The sequence below is a fragment of the Rutidosis leptorrhynchoides genome, chromosome 4 (genome assembly GCF_046630445.1).
Source record: "Rutidosis leptorrhynchoides isolate AG116_Rl617_1_P2 chromosome 4, CSIRO_AGI_Rlap_v1, whole genome shotgun sequence".
NCBI lineage: Eukaryota > Viridiplantae > Streptophyta > Magnoliopsida > Asterales > Asteraceae > Rutidosis > Rutidosis leptorrhynchoides.
Window position 1 is genome coordinate 80,838,419 of NC_092336.1, and position 17,460 is coordinate 80,855,878.

Sequence of the window (17,460 nt, forward strand, 5' to 3'; positions counted from 1 at the left end):
AGAGGTTAAATAGAATAAAAAAAATTATGTAACATGGTTCATGATGAGGGTGTGATATGTGAACCTTTATCAAGTTCCATTAGAAACTCAGCATGACTTACTGTAATATAATCACATTGATCAAGTGTCATTATATTATACTAACTCATGCTTTAGTTCCCAACACTGCTTCAAAATATTCATAATAAAAACTCGAAGGTTTACAGAATATAGAAACTAAACAGTTTCCTTTATGATGTAATACAGATAACGCGAGGAGATAAATGATTTCCGATAAGAATAGGTATGAAGATATCTCCAGAAATATCGAAGATATTTATAATGAAAGATATGATAATATCTTAGAATTTCTAATATTAACGGATGGTGAAGAAGATTTGTCTATGAAGGTTTAGAGTTAGGAGCAAGGTATTCATTAATGACTTCAGCAGACACTGAATCATTTGGATTCTTTGAAGGCAGGTTCAGTCTTTGTGATTTATCCACAGCCTCTTTCATACTTTACTCAATCCGTTTTTCAGTTCCAAACCTTCTCTTTTTCTCAGCTTTACCACCATACTATTCTTTATCATCAAACTTTTGACTGCTAAGGTCATTTACAGTTTTTGCTGCTTCATCAGCATTTTTCCAAAATTCGGAGGACTAGTTTCACAGTTTGGGTGTTTTTCAGAAACTTCACATTCGAAGTAAGTAAGTCTAGAAGGTAGATGTTATCTATATATAACTGTTGTCGTAGAAAATGCTGCGAGATTCAAAATACTGATTGCTAATTCCCGGTGGTTGGTATGGCAATTATTGTTACAAGATGTGGATGAGTACATGATAGGGTTTCAATGAGTATAAGGATTTTTCGAAAGGTCAAGGATTAATAAAGTTGTTTGGTAAATTTACTGCTAATATGGTGGGATATAAAAGGTTCCCCAGTAACAACAATAGAAAGGGTAATCGTATATGTCAAGGTTTAATTAAGGCTTATCCAAATGAAGTTGACTTGCTGAAGTTGTGACAAAACTGGATACTTGAAAAGGAATTGTAAGGTTATTTTCAGTAATAATAATGCCGAAGGATTTATCACAGATACGTGTTAAAGTTTTACTTAGGTTTCGAGAGCTTTCTAGATGTATGATTATAAGTACAAATCTTTCTTCTCGTAGATATCGTGTAGTTGGTTTGTCTTCTCATTTGTTCATTAGTTGAAGTGTTTTCAAGAATTTCGATGAGTTTGAACGCAAAATGTAATCATATGATGTTCTAGTACAGTTCTGAATTCAAAGCATGGTTTTTGAAGCATGGTTTTGAAAGATGATGTTTTTCGTTTAATCTTGACTTGGATTCTGATCTATCGAAATCAGAATATGAAATTGAATGAAAATGGTTATTCTGCGATGAACAGATACGTATATCTGTAGGTTTGAGCAGTATAGTAAATGATTGCTGAATCAGAATTGAAGAATGTATAGTGTAACATATTAATGTGGAATTTATATATTTCTAGGGTATTACCTACCTATTAAAATATTCTCATCATTAACAGTTTATACAAAAGGATTTTCAATTACAATCTTTATGAAAATATATGTATGTATATTTCCTTCAGATGTAATATAGATTTAATGAGTTATTAAACTCATTTGGTTTTCGGTTGGAACTAGAAACGAATAATCTCTTCTATATTAAAGATTACATAATCGTCGCAGGATATTTCTCCAATGAAGTTATGAATCAATACTTCATCGTTTATGGTTATTAGTATTCTTTTGTGCCTACGGTGCGTATGAGGTTGATACTCGTGGAAAAGATTGTGAAGTTGAGGTTTGCGGTGCGGATGTTGTTGTTGGTGGTACTGGTACTGTTGTTGGTTGTGCTGCTGGTTCTGGTGGTGCTACCGGTGCTGCCTGTGATGCCTGCAAATTGTGCATCATATTCTCCAAAGCCACAACTCGAGCGCGAAGCTCGTTAACTTCTTCTATTATTCCGGGATGATTGGCGGTGGGTACGAGAGGATGAATAAAGTTTAAAATTCTGGTTATCATATAATCGTTGCGAGATATCCTGGAAATGAGGGTGAAGATAGTGTTTCGAACGGGTTCGCCGGTAAGTGCCTCAGGTTCCTCACCAAGAGGTGAATTTGGTTGGTGGAAAGGATCGCCTTCCTCTTGTCTCCATTGATTAAGTTGATTACGAACCCATCCCTAATTCATCCAGAATTGGTGATGACTGATTGTTTGATTCATTCCGGTTACACTGCTTTCGGAACTCAGGTGGAAATCCATATCGGAATCCGAAGAACTCGAATTACTTGCAGAATTCATCTTACACGGTTAGATAAAGAATTTTCGATGTGAAATGATTTTCGGATATCGGATGATATTCTAATTACATAGAATACCTTTATATATTACAAAGGTTCCGCAAATTACGGAGAAACTTTCGGAAACTGTCAAGTAAAGGTAACAGTAACAGATACAATAAGATATTCATTTTGTCTATACACTAGTCATGCAATCCATGCAATAAGGTGTGTCTAGACTACAAATGATAAGTAGGTAATTTTCCACACAAGGAATGATAAGCAGGTAATTTCTAACAAGAAATTATAAGCAACAACTTTATCATGCAGACATGGTCGAAGTCCAGACTCACTAATGTATCCTAACAATAACCGGTTAGACACACTAATGCAAATTCTGGTTCGCTAAGACCAATGCTCTGATACCAACTGTGACGATCGCTCCAAATCCATATGGACGAACACGTCATTCATTGATTTCATTGCGAGGTATTTGACCTCTATGTGATACGTTTTGTAACATTGCATTCGTTTGAAAAGGTATTTCATAAATGAATATATAAATTCCAGGTTTTTAACATCTGATGATTCCTACGTATAGACAATCACCATTTAAATGGTTTACAATAATATATCTGTTGACAATACAGTCAAAATAAGATACATGGTAATGGTTTGGTGAATGCAAGTTTCTTGTATATAGCATGTATGACTCCAAGCACATAACTTGTATCACGTATGAGCAAACAGCGAAAGACTTCTAGAAACCTGAGAATAAACATGCTTCCAGTGTCAACACAAAGGTTGGTGAGTTCATAGTTTTAATATTACACATAATCCGTATATCAATGTGGATTACAAAAGTTCAGTTGTTTTATTCAAAACGTTTATCAATATGTTTTAACATTTCAAATCATCTGTATGTAAAGGTTGATCACAAGATCTCAGCTGTTTTATTCAAAACGTTTATCAATAGGTTTTACATCAAATGTGGACCACAAGATTTCAGTTGTTTCATCCGAAACGTTTATCAATCAGTTCTACAAAGTTGAGCACCCTGGTAACCAAGCCTTAACGTTTATAATAAGTACCCCTCGTTTAACATGCAACCAACATGTACAATACACGCAATCCAACGTGTACTAACTTCAAATAGCATACGTCTGTTTTATAGTTCAGGCTAGAGTTTCTTTCTATACCTGGAACAGACGGGGATGTCAAACCCTATGGATCCATATACAATTATTCACGCCCACCAGTCCATATCCTATGTACTGGCAGCTACTAGTTACCAAAGCTAAGGGATTTCCGGTTTAACTCAGTGTAGAATTTAGTATGTACTTGTGTCTTATCGCGTTTAAAATAAATTGCATGTATTCTCAGCCCAAAAATATTTAAAGTGTTTAAAAAGGGATCTATAACTCACACAAATCAGTTTTAGTTTTTGTATTCATTTCATAAAACAACGCATGTATTCTCAGCCCAAAAATATGTATAAAAAGGGATCAATGAACTCACTGTTTAATATTGATATACAATATTGTAGAAAAGCACGTAGACGCATTGGAGATGATAAACACGAGGTTTGATTTACAAAAATACCCCCGAACATTACCCATAACCTCCTTGGTAATAACCCATAATTTCCTTAGCTCTTTCCCGCTCGAAAACATATTTTGAAAGTGACACGCTCATAACCTCGTCGTAGTATTTTATGTATAATACTAATTAATAATACTAATAATAATAAGATTAATAATAATATTAATCTTAATAATAATAATAATAATAATAATAATAATAATAATAATAATAATAATAATAATAATAATAATAATAATAATATAAATACGGAGTAAAAATGGTGTAACATTGAACCAAAATTCGATGCTTTTATAGGATGTGTGCTGCAACAGTACCCCATGCGATCGCATGGGGTTTAGCCTCCTTGGCCATGCGATCGCATGGCTAGAGGATCCAGCTCACAAATTTTTGTCTCGTTGTTTGTCGACATATTATTTAATTATAAATATAATATAATTAATTTATATAATTAATTATATATTATATTAAATTCACGTGCATAGTGGACTTGTAATTTTTGTTCCGATAAGTCGTACGTTGTTACTCGACTTATGTCCCGGTTCTGGTTTCTCGAACGCATTTTCGTACGTTTAGAAAACTAATACTTTACGTTTCGTGACACGTACATTTGTCAAAATATAGCCTTAAATTATCCATAAACTGTACCACTCAAAGTATATCTTAAACTTTCGAGTGTTTTGGTCATTTACTTCTATAAATCATTGTCTCGTATTATATACATATACATATATACATTTTGTTTACTTATTTTGAAATAGTGTTCTACTGTAGCAAAGTTACTGTAGCAAAGTCAATTTTTACTGTAGCAAATAGTGATTTTCGAAAACACTGTAGCATTTTGGGTACTGTAGCAATTTGAAAATACTATAGCGAATTAGTGTTTTACTTGTTCATCTTAAACGTTTTAGTTCACTTATCTAAATATCAATCGAATTAACAAACGAATGTTACTATCGTTTACTAAATAACTTGAAATCATATATATTCAAATAGATATATAAACCAATAAGTTTAATGTATGGTATCATGCAATTAAAACTTTGTTACGTTTTCAAGTTATAGTATATATATGTATCTATTTACATATAATGGTTCACGAATCGTTGAGAACAACCGAAGGGTAATTGAATAGTTTAAAATTTTGAGATTCAACTTCATAGGCTTTGCTTATCGTGTCGAAAACGTTAAAGATTAAGTTTAAATTTAGTCAAAATTTCCGGGTCATCACAAAAACGAACACAAAAACCAACTTAATCCCTAACTTACAATAAATTTCAATATAAACAAATCAATCAATTTAAGAAGATCCCTACATACGAATTTCATTAAATGGAAATCGAATTACGTACCCGGATCCTTGAGTTCATATATCAATTGAAAAAGGGATTTGAATAGTGTGATGGTTGATGATGAATGACGATGTAAATCGATGAGAGGAGGATGAATTGATCAGGCGAACCATTTCTGATGTGGTCTGAGTCGAATGAAGAACCCAAATTGCCTTACCAGTCGATTTAACTTGAAGATATTCTTGAATCTGTAATTTAATTCATAGGTGTTAATTTTGGAAAAGAATTGGGGATCGTTTGATTGAGGAATAAATCAGATTATATGACAACTGCTATTTTCTTTTATAAAAAAAAAATCTGGTTTATAGATACTGATTCTCAATTGGGCCGTAAATAAGATAATGGGTCGTATATTTGTTGTTGGGCCAAGCTTGGGTTGGTTATTGGACTTGAAACAGAAAATACGAGTTTAATAAAATTTGGTCGAGATGTTAAAACATAAAAGCTGAGTTAGCGTGATGGTTAAAGGAGATGTCGGGTTATTGAGAGGTCATGGGTTCGAACCCTGGTTAAGGCGTTTATTTTTCTTTAAAAGCTTGTCTTCAAAGGTTGTACATTTTTATTATTATTATTATTATTATTATTATTATTATTATTATTATTATTATTATTATTATTATTATTATTATTATTATTATTATTATTATTATTATTATTATTATTATTATTATGATTATTATTATTATTATTTGATTAAAAATGAATTAAAGATTATAATGTAAACTATAAACAAGATGTGATGTAAATGAAGTATTATCATTAATCATTATTAATTTTTAAAATATTATTATTATTATTATTATTATTATTATTATTATTATTATTATTAGTATTTTTGTTATTCTTATCATTTTTATTATTATAATTATTATTATTAATATTATTACTAGTATCATGTTTATTTAAAAACTAGGCTTTTTATTAAAGTATCATTTTTATAATTATTATCATTAATAGAAAAATTATTATTATCAAAACTATTATTATCATATTCATTATTAAACCTAATCATTATCATTACTAAAGATTATTATTATAAATATTATTAGTATAGCTATTATTATTATTATTATTATTATCACTATTAATATTATTTTTAAATATTAATTAGTATTATTAACATATTTTTTATTATAAATATTATTCTAACAAAAGATAATTATGTAAAGATATAAATATTACATATATCATAAGTATATCTAAAGTTACTATAACATATATAAATATACATAACATTTGGAATAATAAATACATTACTATTTAAATAAGTAATATATTATATAATTAATATATATATATATATATATATATATATATATATATATATATATATATATATATATATATATATATATAAACTGGTTTTATTACGAATACATGTTAATTAGAGGTGTTAATATATATAATTGATATAGGTTCGTGAATCCGAGGCCAACCCTGCATTGTTCAATATAGTCATATGTATTTTTACTACAAAATACATTAGGTGAGTTTCATTTGCTCCCTTTTACTCATTACATTTTTGGGCTGAGAATACATGTAAATGCTTTATTAACTGTTTTACAATATTTATATGTGTGAGTTTCATTTGCTCCCTTTTACTCTTTACATTTTTGGGACTGAGAATACATGCGCTTCCTTTACAACTGCTTTATTAAATACTTTTAAAATACATTTTGAACTGCGATTACATGAAATGCTTTTATAAATGTTTGACGAGATAGACACAAGCAAAACATTCCTCGAATGAATTATTATGTAGACAGAAGTTCTGCGGATTATTATTGAATTATGTGGACATGATAATTGCCACCATTGAAATATGTGGACATGATAATTGCCACCATTGAATTATGTGGACATGATAATTGCCACCAGTTGATGTGAATGTTATATATATCGAGAGAATGATTTTATACACAGGTTATGTGTATGTTATTTTTGTGCACAAGATATGTGTACGGTTACTATAATTTATGAAAATGGTTTCGTACATGAGAAAGATGTACTGTATTTAAAAGATATAGCATGTACATTACAGGTGGGTATAGGATTCGGGCCCATTTGTACCATACAGCATTTAAATTTTGTGGTCTATCAAAATGATGAATCTTATTGTTTTAAGATAAACCTATGAACTCACCAACCTTTTGGTTGACACTTGAAAGCATGTTTATTCTCAGGTATGAAAGAAACATTCCGCTATGCATTTGCTCATTTTAAAGAGAGTATTTGGAGTCGATCATCGCAACGGAACCAGTTGTTGGTGACTTCGTCCAGATGGATTAGGACGGGTCCTTTCATCTAACCCATCTTCACCCACTGCTGCTGAGCAAATTATTCACTCAACCCACCTTATGAACCCACCAGTTCATACTGAGAATACCACCATATCTAAAACCTTAGATACTACAGCACTTGTGAATTCACCTCAAAAATTCACTAGGAAGAGTGCTGCACGTACTGCTCCACCACCTCTGCTAAAGGTTGGTGAGAGGAGTGCTTTGACCCAACCTGAACCTGGTAGGTTAGTTAACTTGGATACCCACACTACAGTCACTGAGAAAACCCACTCAGTTGACTTACATGAAGAAGTCTCAATCCTGGACTCAAATAACCAAATCCAACAACCTACTGCAATGGCCAAGCCAACTTTTACCCCAGACTTAAGTCTGCCACTACCCACCCAAAATATTCCATCCTTACACCTTCTTGCACAGGCTGCCAATATCACACTCATGTCAAAGGGTGAGATACTGGCCTCAAAATCTTCTATGTCCAAAGATCAGCTTTCTTTACAACAGGAAGGCTGTGAGGACATACCAACCCTACCCTTATCTTCTGGCACTACTTCTCAGACTGAGGCACCAGTCACCATGGTTGGCCTACATCAGGCTTTGACCAAGTTGACTAAGGAGTTTGATGACAAGCTCTCTGGTGTGCAGTCTAAGATTAATAATCTTAACTTTAATAATAATTTTGTTTCAAAAGATGAGCTGATGGAGGTAAGGAGGTTGCTAGGGGATATGCAGGGGTTGACTAGTACAGGTGGTTCAGGGTCTGTTACAGAAATTAATCACAGGTTGGCTGAGCTGGAGAAAAGAATGGTTGGTGTTGATGAACTGAGACAATGCTTTACTGGGTTTACTTCTGATATTTGTTCCCTCAAAAATCAACAGACTGAAATTTGGAAGGTCATATCTTCTCTGCCTTTAGATGATGTCAAAAAGGGGGAGAAAAGAAAGAGGTCAGATGATGCAGGTATTGCAGATGCAGGTTTTCCAAGTGTTGAGGGGGAGCAATCTAAGAGGACTCACATTGAGGGGGAGCAACAAATTGAGGGGGAGAATGTTGTTGATAAGGGTACTGGTGACAAGCAGGGTAATTCTAGTAATGTTGTGGTTGCTGCTACTCAAAGAGGTTATGGTGATCTCAGAGCCCAGATGAACAAGAGATTCAGATTCAGAAGATATGATGGTGATGTTGTGAAAGTTGAAGTTGAAACATCTGAGTTTGAAGGTGTGATTTTACTGTTAACAATGGCACATTTGCCAGACAGAAGGTTAAGAGTAAAAATGAATCAAATTGTTCGTTTAGGTTTCTGTGAATGGAGAGGCATTGCTGTTTATATCAAGGAGTATGCAGGGGATCAAGTTATTGTGAATGAAGTGTTAAAGAGAATGTGCATGTTGGTTCACTTGGTATTTGAAGAGGGATTCATCAGTATTAAAGATTATGAAGTTTTTTGTGAAACTTTTAACCTGGAAATGAAGAAGAGAAGAATTAAGGGACATGTTGAAAGATATGCTGTTCCTGAGCATTTGGAGTTTGTTGATGACGTATGTTGAATACTTGGATGGTTTGATGATAAAGACTTCTGGAAATCAAAAGATGTTGATTAGATGTGATCAGTTTGAAGAAGCAAGCATTGATATGTTAATTAATCTTTTGTCCAGGTGTGAAACAGAGCAAACATTTTTTCCTTTTATGGTGCAATTGTTGAAACACTTGTATAGCAAGCTGAATATGTTGAAGAAAATTCCTCACATGAAGAACAAGTGCAAGCTTATCGAAAATGAGTATGCTAAGGTGGTTAATTAGGTGTACAGGTTGTTTTGACATCATCAGATAGGGGGAGATTGTTGGGAAAATGAAAATCTGATGAGTCAAAAGCATGCTAGAATCTGGAGATTTAGAGTCTGAAGTTGCAGACTCTGAAATTTACTGAAGTCAACGGTTTGAGATTTTTTGATGCCTAAGCTAAAGAATATTCTGGAGATATGTTTAAAGTTTAAGAAGATTTATTTTGATTCAGTTTTATCTCCAGAAGATTGACTTTAGAGTTATTAGCATATTAGTTTGGTTTTTAAGTTTATCTTTTCCATATTTTTAGCCATGTAGTTTTGGAAACCAAATCTCCAGATTTAGTGTTTATCTGTATAAATAGGGACTCGTGTTTTACTTTGAAGATGTACTTTTCACGATCAATATCATTAGTCTTCTATTCTATTATCGTGTTCTCTCAATCCCTGCACTAATAATTCATATCTATTGTTTAAGTGAGAGTCTGGTGTTCATAGTTCAATTACTGTGAACTAATATTTGGAACAACTAAAAATAAATTACTAGACTAAAGAAAACAGCAAATCAGATAGTCTCGCAACTAGAAAGCTCAAAAGCTAAAACTTCACCAAACATACTTGTAAAAAAAGAGAGGATATGTATTAACAGTAAAGCTATTCGTATTGAAGCAATAGTAAAATGCATGGACGATTGTCAAGAAGTAGGCATCTCCTTTCCTGACCTACTGACGGCTATATAATGAATATGTTCGTATTTTGTAGATTAAATACTTAACTTGATGAATGACATCCCTGTAATTTAGAAAGAGATTAAGATAATTGTTTATTATACGTAAGGAAATTGTCCCTATACTTAAGAAAGTTATATGTGAGGATTTTTGTTATTTTACGGAAAGTTATTCATACATTAATTTCGGTTCGGTCAAAATTCTTGTTTTTTCCGGGTTTAGCCCGAATCGTACCGATACTTGAAAAAATGAAAATCTATGGACCAAAGAACGAACCGAATAACCATGGGTATTTCGATTTTGTGTTGGTTCCCTCTTGATTCACGGTTTTTTTTTCAGTTATACGGTTATGCACCCCCTAATCGAAAGTACATTATTAATTGAATGACCGAATTGTAAAACTTGAATATACTACTTCGTTTAAAATACTTGGGGCACAAAAGTTAAACTAACGAATTAGTAACAGTTTATAGTTGCACATAATACTACTCGAAAAAGAGTTAGAAAACAAATCCCTCTTTAACCCCATTCCCGCACCAATCAATCTCCAAGGATCACTGACTTCTAATAATTTATAAATAAAAAATGTCTTTTTAATGTAACATTATAATTTATAATATAATATAATATAATATAATGGGGTAGATATTGTTTTCGTCTCGATTGTCTTCCCGTTCGTTGAAATCTCTCCGCTAAAGGGTTAGATATTGTTTCCATCGTTTGCCCTTCTTGTAATAATGGGGTAGAGACGTGTAAACATCTTTTTTTCGAGTGTGTTCTTGCTCAGGAGGTTTGGCATAAGATTCGCATTTTGCTAAATTACGGGTTCCTTTTTTAGACTCATGGGATTCTTTCATATTGTGGCTAGAAGGCGTTCGATTACAAGCGTCTTCAAAAAACAGGATTATTGCGGTGGTGGTGACGTGTTTATGGGCTTTGTGGCGTTTTCGCAACGGTCTTGTTTTTCTTGATTCTTTTTGTAGTAGAAGTAACTTTTTTGATGTAATTAGATTAGTTGCTTTTCGTTGGTTAAAAAATAGGGGTCAATGTGTTTCGAATTAGAACACTTGGCTTGATATTCCTTTGTAATCATCTCTTAGCGTCTTGCTAGGAATCGTTTTTATAATATAATCTTTTTTTGGCTGTAAAAAAAATATAATATAATATAATATAATTATTATATATTATATATTGGGAAAAAGTTTGATGAAGTCTTCTTTGTTTTATTTGATTTCTATTCTAGTTTTCTTTTATATAAAAAAAAAAAAAATACTCGTAAATAAGATAGAACGCCTTGTATAATCCAAGAACACCCTGGAGATGGACCCACTTTCTAAATAATTGCCATCTCCTTTATTAATCAATCATCACTTTCCATGATCACTCCATAACCAAGAACACCATCACTTTATTCAATCTCCTCAAAATATAATTCAAATCCAAAATCAACATGAAACTTTACAATTAAACTAACACCGTTTCATCATCACCATAATCACATCATTCTAGCTTTTCATTTTCAAAACAAATGAAAGCTAAAATGAACACTTTCTTAACCACTTGCATGCCTACTATTTTCATTCTTCTACCAATAGTCTTTGCAAGTACTTCACAAAATAATGAACTTACATCACTTGTATCTATCAAATCATCCTTGATTGATTCATTAAATTACTTAAATGATTGGAACATATCAATATCTTCATCACATTGCAATTGGACTGGTGTTTCATGCAATGCAAATGGCTTCATTGATAAACTTGATCTTTCAAACATGAATCTAACAGGAAACATTTCACAAGACATTCAAAACTTCCATCACCTTTCTTTCCTAAACATATCGTCCAATAAGTTCGATTCGATCCTCCCAACTTCATTCGCTAATCTCACATCACTCGTTACAATCGACGTAAGCCAAAACAACTTCATTGGTGAATTCCCATTTGGGTTTGGAAAAAGTGCAAACTTTTTAAAAACCATCAATGGATCTAGCAATAATTTTGAAGGGTTACTACCTGAGTATCTAGCGAACGTAACGTCGTTAGAAACTATCGATTTTAGTGGTAGTTTTTTTGTGGGAACAATTCCGAAAAGTTACAAAAACTTGAAAAACTTGAAGTTTCTTGGACTCTCAGGGAACAATCTCACGGGACCAATCCCGCCAGAAATCGGTCAGCTTTTGTCGTTAGAAGTTATCATAATTGGTTATAACGAATTCGAAGGTTCGATCCCAGCAGAAATTGGTAATCTTGCAAATTTACAGTATCTTGATTTGGCAGTTGGATCACTTTCAGGTCCAATTCCAAAAGAATTGGGTAAGCTTAAAAACCTTACCACAGTTTACATTTATCAGAACAGTTTTGAAGGGAATATTCCTAGCGAAATTGGGAATCTTTCATCGTTGGTTTATCTTGATCTATCGGATAACCAGTTTTCCGGTGAGATCCCGGAAGAAATTGGTGATTTAAAAAGCTTAAAGTTGTTGAATTTAATGTGTAATAAGCTTGAAGGCTCTATTCCAAGTACAATTGGTGAGTTACCAAAGTTAGAAGTACTTGAATTATGGAAGAATTCATTGAATGGTTCGTTACCGGTGAATCTTGGAATGAATTCTCCGTTACAATGGTTAGATGTTTCTTCGAATTCATTATCCGGTGAGATTCCGGCTGGATTGTGTGATTCAGGCAATCTTACTAAACTCATTCTTTTCAACAATTCGTTTTCGGGGTCTCTACCAATTGGGCTTTCGACTTGTTCTTCGTTGATTCGAGTTCGTGTTCAGAATAACTTCATTTCGGGTATGATTCCTGGTGGGTTTGGTAATTTACCGGAGCTACAACGTTTAGAATTGGCGCATAACAATTTAAGCGGTAAAATTCCTCATGATCTTACATTGTCGAATTCGCTTTCGTTTATTGATGTTTCGTACAATCATCTTGTTTCGAGTTTACCTTATAACATATTGGCAATGCCGAATCTTCAAACGTTAATTGTTTCAAACAACTATTTAGATGGGGAAATCCCGAACCAGTTTCAGGATTTCCCCTTTTTATCTGTGCTTGATTTATCAAGCAACAATATCTCCGGGATGATCCCAGAGACCATAGCTTCGTGTCAGAAGCTAGTAAATTTAAATCTAAGTCGCAATGAATTGACCGGAGAGATCCCGAAAACGGTAGCACGTATGACGATGCTATCTGTTTTGGATCTCTCCAATAATTCATTCGTCGGAAGGATTCCCGAAAGTTTCGGAAGCTCGCTCGCTTTAGAAACGGTGAACTTTGCATACAATAAGCTCGAAGGACCTGTCCCGAATAACGGAATGTTAATGACGATAAACGCAAACGATCTAGCTGGTAACGACGGGCTTTGTGGAGGCGTACTCAAGCCTTGTCCACAAACTCGAAATGGTAATTTAACACGAAGGAGACTTCGAAATCGACATGTGTTTTACGGGTTCCTTTTTGGGGTTTGTGTGATTTTAATCGCTGGAATGGCGGTTTTAGCCGGAAGATGGCTTTACCGGAGATGGTTCCAGTACGGTTTCTTCGATGGATGGTTCATGAAGAGTAGCACTGAATGGCCATGGAGATTAATAGCATTTCAAAGACTTCATTTCACAAGTGCAGATATTATGGAGAGCATTAAGGAATCAAATGTGATTGGAATGGGAGGAAGTGGGATTGTTTACAAAGCCACAACCCGTAACTCGTCCCAACCCCCGGTTGCGGTCAAGAAACTGTGGCGGTCTGAGCCCGATTTTGAAAACGGGGATGATTTGTTTATGGAAGTAAATCTTTTGGGCCGGTTAAGGCACCGAAACATTGTGAGATTATTAGGGTACCTTCATAACGAAACGGATGTTATGATGGTTTACGAGTATATGCCTAATGGGAACTTAGGAGAAGCGTTACACGGGAAGCAATCGGCCAAAATGTTGGTTGATTGGGTCTCGAGGTACAATGTTGCGGTTGGTGTTGCTCATGGGCTGGCTTATCTTCATCATGATTGTCACCCGCCTGTTATTCATCGTGATATTAAATCGAATAATATCCTGCTCGATGCTGATCTCGAAGCAAGGATTACAGATTTCGGATTGGCGAGGACAATGGTTAGAAAGAATGAAACTGTCTCAATGGTTGCTGGATCATATGGATACATTGCCCCTGGTTAGTTCCTTCATATGTAGTCACATTTTATGGCTATAACTTAATCTACCAAGTTCAATGGTCAAGTATGTCAAGTGGGTTAAATACTCTAGCTAAAAAAGAAACATATTAAATGGTTCATGTGGTTCCAACTATTTCAATACTGACCCACGTATATTATTGATGCATAGAACATGCCATGTTACTTTATTTAAAAATTGAAGAAAAAAAAACAAATTGTATTAACTTTTTATGTTGTAAGCATAATAAACCAATATTGTACTAATAATACAATTGTTACATGTTGCAGAATACGGTTATACATTGAAGGTTGATGAGAAAAGTGACATATATAGTTTCGGGGTGGTTCTCTTAGAGTTGTTAACAGGGAAACAACCGTTGGATGCATCATTTGGCGAGTCAGTTGATATTGTCGAATGGGTTCGAAATAAGATGAACAAAAGAGAAATGGATGGTGTATTAGATTTAGAAATAGGAGGGGATTGCAAATTTGTGCAAGAAGAGATGCTTTTAGTGCTAAGAATTGCACTTTTATGCACAAACAAGCTACCAAAAGAAAGGCCTTCAATGAGGGATGTAATCACAATGCTTAGTGAGGCAAAACCAAGAAGGAAAAGTGTTTGTGATGATATTGGTGCTAAAGAGAAGCCCAATTTCAATAACTCACCTGTTATAGGCCTTTTGTAGTCTTTGTAATTTATTGTCTAAAAACATTTTTTCCTTAAAAGTTGTATATTTGGGTCATTATGATACCCATTGAAAATGGGTCGTCCTGATGTTCAAATCATGGATTTGTAGATTACTTTAAGATGAACCAACTTTGTATAGTTGCTATCTATGTAAAGATTTATGCTTGAATGTTTAGTTGAGATTATTCTTATATTTGTTTATTTGTGGTTAACAGAAATAAGCTATGGTTTAGAAAGAAAAATTTCAAAATATGTTGTTATAAGATGGTCTGTAGTGGGCTTGATCCATATACTTTAGAGTGGTGATTGTATTTGGTTGGATAATGGAGAGTCATAATAAGTTGACACTATCTAATTGGATTGACTGATTGAGTTTTGCAACTTAACTCAAAATGGATTAATAATGACCCGATTCAATTAACTCGTTTATCTAATCAAGTAAACAGATTTTCGGGTCAATTTTAACTAACGGGTCAATTTCAAGTCAGCTGAATCAATGTCTCAATCTGAAATTCACAATAACACGCATTATATGTTGAAAAAGTAATAAAGTTTTCCGGAAGAACGAGTAATCTAACCCCTGATGTAAGCAGCTAGCAGGATTCCACTCTAACTGTTTTGGTGTATAATAAATCCAAAAGGAATATCATGTTTTCTAGTGTATTCAACCAAATTTATAAAGAGTTTAGACTACCAAATGATCATATACTTTTTTTTTGTCCCAATTTAAGTCATATACCAAAAAAATACTATTGTAGGTTATATACTTTAAAAGAATGTGTTAATATCAACCACTAAAACTTGTTAACCTGCTGTTAAGAGAACACGATGAACAAAATTTTCAAAGTGAAATTTGGTAAAACTGATCCTCAAAATTGATTGAAACACGATCCTTGAGCAGCGTTAAACAAATTTTGGTGAAGATTCTGGATCCAAAACATCAACAAAATCGAGTTATGAGCTTTTTTCATGGGTTAAAGCCATAAATAGGCCATATACTTTTATTTTTGTCCCAATGTAGGCTAAATACTCCGAAAAATACTAATGTAGTCTATATATTTTCATAAAGTGTACTAATATGAACGAACAAAACTTATTAACCGGATAAACAACTAAACGATGACGTGACATCATACGTGAAGAATGACGTTGGTGATACATCGAAACAAAACTGGAAGTATATAGCGTACATCGGAAAAAAACTGAAAGTATATAGCCTACATCGGAACAAAACTGAAAGTATATGACCTATTTGTAGCCATATAAAATGCAAAAAATGTTAAATAATTAACTTTACCGGTTCAGCAGGTAACTTGTTAAATTTGTGTACATCGATACAATTTTTAAGAGTATATAACCTACATTGATATTTTTTGGGTATATAGCCTACATTGGGACAAAAATGAAAGTATATATCCTATTTATGGCTTTAACCCTTTTTCAAAAAATCGTTACTAAAATTGACCTATTTCTCATATTTGGTTATGTGTTTGTGAAATCCATCAATGGGTTTATGGTTAGAATGATCTACCGCAGCCAAGGTTGGAGAATTCGGATCTCGGAAAGATCTCGTTTAGACTTTTTAGAGAGATCTCGGCATCTCAGAATAATCTCGGGAAGATCTCGGACGTTGACTTACGTTGACTTTATAGTTTTTTATAATAAAAATATACATAAAAGCATAAATATATTTCTATTTATATACGTTTTTACGAGATTTCACAAAAATATCCGAGAAATGAGCGAGAAAATCTTAGAAATTACGAATTTTACAAAAAAATCTTATAAATTAGCAAAAAAATTCGAGAAATCGTGGCTTTGACTAAGTTTGACCCCGTTAACCAAGAAATCTCGGGAGATGAACATCTCATCTCGGTTGCCTTCTAAAAATGAGATCTCGTGAGAGATCTCGGGGAGATCTCGGGAGATTTACAACACCGACCGCAGCTAACTACAAGTTTTGATGAGTTTTGGTCAAGTTTTGAGGTGTTTTCGAATTGCACTACCATAAACTGCCATGAATTCTGCCGGATTTTGCTGTTGAAGATGAAGATGAAGATGACCGGTTTGAGCAGGTAACTGGTCACCTTTTGTTTACATTAGCACACTTTTAAAAATACATAACCTATAATAGTATTTTTCTAGGTATATAGCCTACATTGGAAGAAAAAAAAAGTATATGACCATTTGGTAGCCTAAACCCATTTATAAAATATATATATCATTAAAAACTTTAATATCTAAAAAAAAAAAAAAAGGCATTTACATTTACGACTTATTCAAGATTTCTTTTCAAGAAAAATATAAATTTAAATAAATTATATCAGAAGATCTATAATGTTAAAAGACTTACGTTTGAATGAAAGATCTAACAATCTTTGATATAACTATTGCCCTGATCCCAAACATTAAACAATTGCACCAATACACAGTTACACAAATTCAAATTCATTTGAGAAAACTAACAAAACATTGTATCGAAGTAAACCTAGTGAACTAAAAAACACTTGAAATACACCGACCTAAGTCCATAATAACCTAACACCGC

The 17,460-nt window shown here is 33.2% G+C and overlaps 1 protein-coding gene across 1 annotated transcript; it reads left to right on the top strand.

Annotated features, from left to right (window-relative positions):
* The first annotated feature begins 11,582 nt into the window (after window positions 1-11,582).
* Window positions 11,583-14,910, top strand: LOC139840764 (uncharacterized). The gene is made up of 2 exons (XM_071831010.1): window positions 11,583-14,223; window positions 14,513-14,910. Exons 1-2 carry the CDS (start codon window positions 11,583-11,585, stop codon window positions 14,908-14,910), a joined length of 3,039 nt encoding a protein of 1,012 aa, XP_071687111.1.
* Window positions 14,911-17,460: the final 2,550 nt, after the last annotated feature.

What these genes read in the sequence shown, in the direction of transcription:
- LOC139840764 (XM_071831010.1), top strand. Translation starts at nt 11,583, where the DNA reads ATGAAAGCTAAAATGAACACTTTCTTAACCACTTGCATGCCTACTATT. An exon ending in ATATGGATACATTGCCCCTG is followed by an intron (nt 14,224 to 14,512) that starts GTTAGTTCCTTC and finishes TACATGTTGCAG; the next exon opens with AATACGGTTATACATTGAAG.